The 9506-nt window shown below is 37.7% G+C and overlaps 1 protein-coding gene and 1 long non-coding RNA gene across 3 annotated transcripts in view; one reads left to right on the top strand and one right to left on the bottom strand.

Annotated features, from left to right (window-relative positions):
* Positions 1 to 865: 865 nt before the first annotated feature.
* LOC149106202 (uncharacterized) lies at positions 866 to 2060 on the top strand. Its single transcript, XR_016209684.1, has 3 exons — positions 866 to 918; positions 1172 to 1518; positions 1981 to 2060. It is a non-coding gene; the product is annotated as an uncharacterized LOC149106202 (long non-coding RNA).
* A 1618-nt stretch (positions 2061 to 3678) lies between these two features.
* The window catches only part of LOC110039939 (collagen triple helix repeat-containing protein 1-like), a 19273-nt gene continuing 13445 nt past the window's right edge, over positions 3679 to 9506 (bottom strand). The window contains exons 2-6 of one of the 2 annotated variants that reach the window (XM_089297793.1): positions 8495 to 8541; positions 7380 to 7426; positions 5495 to 5628; positions 4936 to 5271; positions 3679 to 4146 (exon numbers count right to left, since the gene is read on the bottom strand). In XM_089297793.1, coding sequence (XP_089153919.1) covers positions 3790 to 4146; positions 4936 to 5271; positions 5495 to 5578 — 777 coding nt within the window. In that variant the 5' untranslated portion in view covers positions 5579 to 5628; positions 7380 to 7426; positions 8495 to 8541 and the 3' untranslated portion in view covers positions 3679 to 3789. Of the gene's footprint in view, positions 4147 to 4935; positions 5272 to 5494; positions 5629 to 7379; positions 7427 to 7505; positions 7542 to 8494; positions 8542 to 9506 lie in introns of those variants that run through there. The other variant, XM_089297794.1, reaches the window with a different exon arrangement.

The following is a 9506-nucleotide window of genomic DNA, read 5'->3' as shown; positions in this document are numbered from 1 at the left end:
AGCTTGGCAGTTATAATTGTCCCTGCGAAATGGAATATAGCCCTTTTCCTCCTTCGCCAAAAACCTCCGAGGTGCAAGCCTTAACAACCCCTCCCCCCTATATTGGGTTGTAAAATGTTTAATTCACCCATAAGAAAATTTAAATGTATTTTTCTCAAATGTCTACATTTTTAACTGACTGACCTCTCGGCAATGTATACTTTGAAACATATTTAAGAAGATTACCTGAAAGTGGGCATGATACAATGAATCAAATAAATCGTGACATTTTTACTAGAGATGACATTTTTACTAAATATTTTTGACATTCCTACTAAAAATGTCGCAATTTATTTGGTTCATTGCATCACTTTCAATGATAGTTGTACGTCAGTCCCGTAACACGAGATAATTTGTGCACTTGGTCTGGTGCAAAATAAGTAACAAAATTAAAGCCTGTAAAAAGCACTGCAAGAGGTTACTGTCAAAACTTTGTTTTAGTACTTAGTGCGAAACAGAGATTCACTCAATATGTTTTATTGAAAGTCAAATCTTGTTTTGTGAAAGGGCGTTAATGCTATGAAATAATATTTCAAAAGGATGTGGCTGGTTGCCATAGCGGCCAATTAAAATAAAACTCTTCAAAATTAATGTTCTCTTAACAGTCCGGAATATCCCGATATATTAGGACGGCCATGACGTCATGAAGCCATCGTTAGCAGGGAAAATGGCGGACCTTTCATGCGGACAAAGAAAATATGTTGTTTCCAGCCTCGCATAGACTCTAGCCAGCATTAAACGGGACTTTTTGCGACCAAACGTTGAGAATGAGAATAAGAGGCCATTTTGGTAGTGGGAGAACATGAACTGTCCTCTAATCATCGAATTTTTTTGGTGTCAAGCGACGATGTACACGCGGTTTTGTGGCCAAATATTAAGGTTAGTAGAGAGGACGCGTTATTTTCTAGTATTTGCGTATTTTTGATTGAGCTGTGTATATTTTTTACTGGTTCTAGTGCTGTTAAAGTTTCATCATGCCAAATTCCACGGTTGTAAACAACGCCAATATTTTGTAAACTCTCTTTGAATTTGAGGTCTTACAAGTGTAGTTGAACCGCTGTTGTTATAAGGCTTGAGTAATGCATTGTTCCTTCATTTTTGTGACATTTGTTTTTAATTTTTGTCTCTTAAGTACATGGAAGAGCATACTCGACTGCTCGAGGCACTTTGCCGAATTTGTGGGGAAAAAAAAGGGAAAAGAGAGGAAAGAAGACGTCGCGGACGAAATTAAACAAATTTGACCGGGAGGTCTCTGTGTTGGTGGATTCACCGAATGTGTACCCCAGTTGTATCACTGGAGAGCCAACAGCCTGTTGAAAACCACCTACAGCACAGAAGTGGCAGCGAAACAGACAGCCGGGCCAGGGGTAGTGCAGTGATTCCCTGTAAATGGATTCTATCAGTATTCCAAGGAATGGCACAAAGGGTAGAGGAGATTGTTTATGCTCATTTACCAGACGTTGAGGGCCATGCAAACATGTAAGTTAAGGTTTGTAGGGGCATTGTACTCCTTTTTGGCAATTAAAAACTATACACACTCCAGCTGTTCTTAGTAGATGATGATTCTTTTCACCTCCCCATGAAGCTTGAATGTACCAGAAAGTAATATTTTTGCTAAATAGTTATTATGAAAGCAAGGACTGAAAAAGTACAAGAGTTTAGAATGTAGTGTCGAGTGTTGAACATTACTAATTGTGAAACTAATTTAAAACATTAATTGGTTGTGAACAGGAAACATATCCGTTTGGTTAAGAATATGTAATAAAAAATAGAAAACATAAGAGTCATCAGATCACTTGAGGGCACTCTCTTATTTAGTGAGACTAATGTGGTAACTACATTCAAAATAAATTCATATTTTAAAACGAAAAATACATTTGTAACAATATTGACATCTGTGACCAATGTAATAATCTTCTAAGCGCTTGTGATTTGTTTCAGGTCCTGCATTCTGCCAAGAGGCAAATTCAAGGTTGAGAGTACCTAAAGAGTCAATAAAATAAAATGGATTTCACTTTCGAGACTGAATTTGTTTTGTATACTTTAAATGAATATATAATAAAACCTTGGGACATGTAGATGGATTGTCAATGCTCCCTTGTCAAGCTGTCCAGGAATTATATTTTGATATTTTTGGGTAAATAATTTGTTAAAGTCAGCAATTATATGTAACCTTTCATAATTTAAATGTGTAAATCGGACATGATATCTTTTAGCACAGCAGCAAATAGGTACAAGAAATATTTGAAATAAATACCAAAATGGAGAAATTTCAGATTTACAAAGAATATATTAACAGAATTTTTGACTATCCATGCATCTGACAACACTAAAATTTTGGCTACATTTTTCTAGCTTAGTTTATTTTGTATAAAAGAACAAGAATTTCTCACTCGTATACGCTGTTGAAAATTCTGTTTTAATAATGATTTCCTTTCCTCGATTTAGCCAAAATGTATAACATTTTGAACATTTAAAATTTATCTTTGCTGGTATATAAGAACACGCGCGTGCTGTCGGCCCGATAATCCCTAGATAAGAGGAAAGCCTCAATTCTGATATCGATCATTTCTGTGCTTAGAACAATGCAGAGTAAAGATGCTTACCGACTGTACGGTCTCTTTCCAAAGAATGATAACAGCAACTCGTCAAACGTGGCCCGCATTGCGTTCCGTAATGCTTCCTTCGGTCCCAGCCGGGATAATCCTTATCTGGGCAGAATTGTTTGTGACATGGAACGCGAACACAAACTTTCCTTTTATTTTATAATTTGGACAGTATTTAACTCAATTCGAAATAAATATATACTTCCTGAAGGCCCACATTCATGGTATTGGAAAGTATTCGCAACTCTCTTTGTCCGCCATCTTGAATCTCTTGGTTTGTTGTGAAACACAACATTCCAACCAAAACACGCATTCTCATTGGTTGAAACGTGAGGTTCGTGACATCACAGCCGTCCTAATATATCGGGATATTCCGGACTGCTTAATGAACGCAATCGAATGCAATCTTTCGTTCCCAAGTTTCAACGAACGTTTTGATGTTTTTTAGGGTATCAAGCCACCTTAATACGCGAATGACTTGAAGTTACTCTGGAATTCGTTTAGCCTGTTCCAGGCTCCAGGTAGTTGGGGACGAGCGAAAAAAAGAGGTCGAATGAGAGATGAAACGAGGGTGACTTAGGCTCTCGGTAGTTGGGGACGAGCGAAAAAATGAAAGCGAGAGAGAGATTAAACGAGGGGGACTTAGGCTCTCGGTAGTTGGGGACGAGCGACAAAAAGAGGGCGAGCGAGATTAGTCCCCCCTCGTTTTTTTCTCTCGCTCGCCCTCTTTTTTTTTTTCGTTCGTCCCCGGCTGAAAATGGTTAGAATTCATTTGGCAGAAACGTAGGTCAAACATCTTGCGCCTAATTCAGGAACTGAAAAAAGCGTAATTGAATTTTAGTTCACCAGTAAGAAAATTCATCATATCTGTAACTACTGTCACTGGAGTACATCCCCAAGTATTTCACTAACGTTGAAGTTGCAATTGAGGTATACATGTACGTTTTGTTCAATCCAAGTTTGAAATTCCCAAGTAAATTATAAGGAAACTTGTGAATGAAACGAAACGGCTTTTCAAATTATGTTCCTGAACTTTATTTCTCAGCTCATTCCGGTTTCAAATCCGTTGATAACGACTCGAGCAGTTTCTCTATCCTTACTATGCTAAAGTTCTAGAAAGTCCAGTTGATCACGTGTAACGTGTTTACTGCTGAGCTTTTGGAACCTCTTCAATGAAGATCCGAGACATTGTCGGCCAGCCTGTGTTAGCGTCAGCAATCGTGTGGCCAGTGTTGCAGCTACCAACCCAGAATCCCACTCGCACCTTTCCCTTGTGGATGTTATTACAGTGACCTTCAATATGGCGGTGACGATAGAGATTGTGGTTCTTGCCGGTTCTCATGTAGAATGCACCGTCAATGGAGCCAGGAGAGCTGCACTCGGCGCCATTAAAGGTGAAATACCAACGACTACAGCAGTTGTCACATCCATAAATCCTGAGGTTACCAGCAAAGTAGACATGAAGGGCAGTGTCTGTGAAGTTCTTGGTAAATTCACAGTTCTACAGAGATGATCAATCAAATCAATCTCACACTAAAAAATTACTTAGCGATGAAGGGGCGAGAAACAAGTGGAACCTAATCATTAACATCAATGCAATTTTTAAAAATGCGTTGAATTAAGAGATTATCAAGGTAAGAGAGCTCATCATATCTCTCTGTTAGTACGCGCGCTGTGATTGGTCAGTTTAGCGGGCCGTTTTCTCCCGTACGGCCTACCAAAATTCAAAGTTGTTTTTATTGCTAATCTGTTTCGTGTTTTATCGCCAAGTGTTCTTTACTGTTATAGCAAGTAAAAGTTTCTTTTACTCTAAATTGTGTTTTGAGGCCGCTCAAAACAGTTTCCAGCAGTCAGATTTTGATTGGTTACTATAACCACTCTTTATCACTTCATGCTACAATCATGATATCAAAGAACTGCCCAATCATTAGTGAACACTTTGTTATCATTTTCATGACACCATAGATTACCACATTAACAGTATGACCTGCTAAAACCACACTTCAATGCAGCTTTAGGGACTTATAATTAAAAAACTTTTAAAAAATAATATCAATACGACTCGAAATTGTCAATAAATTACTTCTCCTCCAGTTAAGATCGTTACCCTTCCAAGAGAGAAGAGGGCTGGAAAACTTAAAAGATTTTGCCAAATTAAAGTACCCGGCTTATGACCTCGTCGTTAAAATGTTATCTCAAAGTAATAATAATATCTTCTGTTGAGAAGACGGAAGTAAATGACAGAACTTTGTTGAGCAGATTGTAAGTCGTCGTGCCGTAAATCACTTGCCTGGATCACACCTGAATCTTTGCCGTCAACCTTTTTCCAGGTGCATTCTTTCCAGTTCATGTGCGAGGAAAGCTGAGGTGATCCTGGAGTTCCACTCTCACCTTTCTCCCCTCGCTGTCCTTTTTGGCCGGCGGGGCCCTGGGCTCCAGGCTCTCCCTTATCTCCTTTCTTTCCTTCTGCGCCAGCTGATTCCTGGGGCCCAGTCTTTCCCGGGCTGCCCTGGTCTCCTTTGGCTCCGTCACGTCCATCACGGCCAGGTGCCCCAGGGGAACCCGGCATGCCATGCATGCCGGGGATGCCATTTGTCCCTGGTTGTCCACCATAACACATTGAGACCTGTGTCAGAAAAAGATCAACACCTTGAGTTCAGTGAGGTCCAAGCGATAATAAAGTGACAAGAAGCGTCTTGATGTAACTCTTCGTCAATCCAGCTGGAAACTACTTCAAAAGCAATGATGTTTAGCAGCTATAACATAATCTGTACTATTCTCGTTCTTCTCTTTTTTTTTTATCTTTTTCTCTTTACTTTAACTCACACACCATAGAGGGAGCTACTCACTTTGTTATCACTTGGTTTGCTGCTGACATTATTGGCGGTCGCAGAAGCCTGGGTTATCAGCACAAAAATCAGTAGAAACAACATGATCGGCGGGCTCTTTATACGAGGTTCTTTTTGTTATCGTTTAGCCTGGCCTGTAGAAATAAATGTCAGAAAAGTAAAACAATAATGGTCATGGTGACACTCACAGTACCTTATAGAAATCTTTGACAAACTGAGTCACTGTTTTTCTACTTTTTCTTTTCTGCTCGTTTAATAGCAAGATCATTGCTTGAAAAATAGTTTCAGAGAAATGTTTCTACTCTCGCTGAAGCTATGGAAATGAATGGAGTTCTTGATGTGATCGCCAATAACAAAGTAAATTAAAACTGCGACATTTACATTTTATATCATTGGTTTTTATACCACTAGAGGTGCTGAGTACTATAGGTAGTGGTTGTCGAGAACTTCTTTGGCTGTTATGAGCGCTCATTTTGATCCCACGTTGCTTTTCTTTCGACTATCTATCCGAGACTTTGCAACAACAGAAAGTGAAAATTACGCTACAAAGAAATGTTTCTTCGTATCAGTTTAAGTTTAAACCCAGGCAAGGCAAAACAATGGCTGTACAACTCAGTCAATAAAAAGCCTACCTTCCACTGCGGCAGCAATCATCTGAATGAAAATGATACTGCTATCAGTGTATCATTTTATCTTGTTATTCGGCGTTGGAGATACATGTTGAAAACACGTTTACTAGGTAATTATGTGAGCACTCTCATTGGTCAGATCACTTATAAATTGATCAATGACGCGGAGTCTGACATTAACGTCAATTTGTTTTGTGCTGACAAGTTTCGCGTTAAATCATGTTTTAGAGCTGTGTACGTGTTGTGGACAAAAAATCATTACGAAAATGCAAAATACGCCACGACAACGAGTCAACTTCTCCAATTTTTAGTAACAGGCTCCTTGAAAATGCATTTAAAAATGATTTAAACTTTTGTCTAGAACGTTTTCAAATAAGGATAACGGCAGTAATACGTTTGATGAGCAGATGGCGATAATCTGGGCCTGAGTGAAGTTTAGAAGTTTTTGTTTCAATTCTTGTTTTAAGACGCCACGACCTTTTCTCGAATTTATGGCACTTGAACAGATGTAACAAAGTCTTAGAACCTTCTTTAAGTCATTTATATAGTTTTACAATGTAGCTGTTACACCGTCAGCTCATACGGCAGTCTCTTCTTGTCGGGTTACTGCCTGTGATAAATCTGAAAAAGCATGCCGATACTGCAAAGAAGTTCTTCTCCAACGTTTACAAACTGACAAGTTACGAAAAAGCTTTCATTTTTATCCATTTACGTTTTCTTTTGTTAAGGATCCTTTTTGAATTAAAAAATCAACAGCATTGATGGTAAGAGCGTCTACTGAATTATCCAGAAAACGATTTATTTGATATAACTTACTTTCTAAAAATTAGAACAGCAACAACAAAAAATACGGTTATCTATGCTAACATTTTTGAAAGAAAACGCGACTTCAGTGGGACAGACTTAATACACAGATACTCTTTTGCGCAAAAGGCATATCGTCCAACAAACATATTGATGAGTCAACGACAGAACTGATGTCGTTTCACCTTGAAATCTAAGTAGCGTCAATGATGAGATTTTAATCCCATTTTGTATCATTATCAAGAAGAGCTGATACTAAGCTGATGAGCGCAATTGCAAAATGTAGTCTCATTTAAAACCTTTTCAGTTTGTTCCATCTTAGTTTGTAGATTGTTTGTTCCGCCAAGACGAAAGCTGGAAGACACTGATAATTTATATTATGCTGGTTTTAGAGAAAAAAAAGTTTTACAAAAATTGCTCTGGCGGGACGCGCAATGAACGAAATCACTTACCTTTGAAGTAACTCAGTTCCGGTGTCGTCTGAATGGAACTGAAAAAGCTAAACAGGGAAGAGAAGAAGGAGTGTTAGATTGAACAATGTTAAAACAAGGAAAGAGTCCAAAAAATAATCAACTTACATTTTAAGCTCATACAGTCCTTTCTCCTCGCCGTTCAGAACACGAATGAACTCTTTGTTTGTTAGTCAGGCACATTGAACTTTGTTGCTTTGTTTGTCGGTGTGAGCTTCGCGTAAAAACAAGTTTGTGAAACAGCGTACATAGTAAAATTCTAATTTTCATTTTCACAAGCAAAGCTATTCGCTAAAACTGTTTGCTTTCTGCTAATTGTCCAATGAAAAGACATGTTATATTTTTACATTTGCTCAGTCTGTTTATTTTCTCATAGTTTTTTTCTTTTTTCACGAATGAGTGCTAGTCAGCCATTGTTTCTGATTTCTTTTTTTAGGATGCAATTCCACACTAATTTTTCAGCCAAAAGGTAACTTAACTACAATGAAAAAAATTCGGATGATAAAGAAAGAAGAATTTTTGTTTTTACACTCGGATGTCGAGTCCTTGATAATAAATGGTTTAAACACGTGCCCCTGTGATGGAACAAAGTCCAAATGCAGACTCTGGATAATATCCTAATTCCTTCTGTCTGTCGTACGTCTGTCTTAATCTCTAAAATGAAATAAATAAAACCTAGCAGCCCGGCCTTCTACTTTTGCTCCTGTTCAAATGATCAATTCAACCTATATTGTGCATTATCACGAAACCTGTTAACGGTAAGGTAGCGAACAACGGAAAACAATTTTTCCCTTTATAGCAATAACTAACATAACCACTCTAAAGAGATTGAAAGAGAGTCTTAATGAACACTGAAAATAAGTCTTATTTGTGAACATGACTTTACTTTTATTAAAAATATTAATGTTGAAAATCTCACTGCTAAATTCTCTGTCAATTGATTTACCCAAAGTGCTGTGTGTGAATTAAGTGATCTAATTTTCCAGTATGTCTACCCTGACTACAGTTTAAGGTGTGCGCGTATAAATATTTTTTTTTCCTTTTCTTTAAATCTGCAAAATTGGTGCATGCTTCTCAGTTAACACTAGATCATTTACCTTTGAATAAACTCAGCCTCTTGTGTCGTCTGAGCGAGTACACAAAGCTAAACAGTAGAACAGAAAAATGAACATAAGATTTTACATTAAAATCGGTTGAAAAGAAAGAGTTCTAAAATGAAAATTTAAACTTACGTTGTTAAGTTCTCCAAGCTAGAAAAAATTCTCAGCAAGTTTGCTTTCCTTGACTTACTGACCACACTGTTTGTTGCTTTCTTTGTTTGTTTAGGAAAATTTTCGTCAGAACAAGTTTGTGAAACAACGGATATTATTAACACGCGATGTTATTCGCTATCTATGTAGAACGGTTTGTGTAGCCGTGGATTTGTCCAATAGGATGGAGGTTATTATTCTGTCACCTTTGATCCTGCTGTAATGTAATATCAAAAAAACCAAAGCCGTGAGTCACTTCTTGTCTTTTTGTAACGATAAGTAAAAAATAATTGAATCTTTGTTTAAAGTAAATCCCTGCTCAAAAATCAGGATTCGCTCAGAAAGGCAACACATTCCATCCTTACGAATACTTCTACTTTTGAATGTGTTAGCCCCAGTTGCAACAAAACTTGAGGTTACGAAGATTATCTAATTATCCGCTCTCTTAGGCTACAGTGCAAATCTGCTGTGGCCCTTAAAGGCATAAAAATTACTTATGGAATAATTGCACTAGATTTAGATTTCAAAACAGATCTGCTGACTAAAAACTGAACACCAATCAGTGAAACATCGAATCACCTCATTACACTGTACATGAGGAAATCAACCACCTTGGGAAGTAGAACACAGTTCTGTTCTAATTTTCTTGCAAATTTATACTTTTCCTAAGTATCATGCAGCAGGAATATTGGCACAAAAGTCAGTGCAATCTAGCAAACCGCGAAACTCGCTAGAAGTCACCCGTGACTATTAATATCTTTCGAAAATGCCTGTTTTGTTGCAAATATCTCTATTAATGCGTTTCGCGTCAAATTTGAAACGAATGAAAACAGAAAGCATTTACAAGCTTCCCTACTGA

The sequence above is a fragment of the Orbicella faveolata genome, unplaced genomic scaffold, assembly GCF_042242905.1.
Source record: "Orbicella faveolata isolate gen_17 unplaced genomic scaffold, um_ofav_v1 contig_3, whole genome shotgun sequence".
Classification (NCBI taxonomy): domain Eukaryota; kingdom Metazoa; phylum Cnidaria; class Anthozoa; order Scleractinia; family Merulinidae; genus Orbicella; species Orbicella faveolata.
Note: the sequence above shows the minus strand (reverse complement) of the source record. Positions and strands in the feature narration are given on the sequence as shown.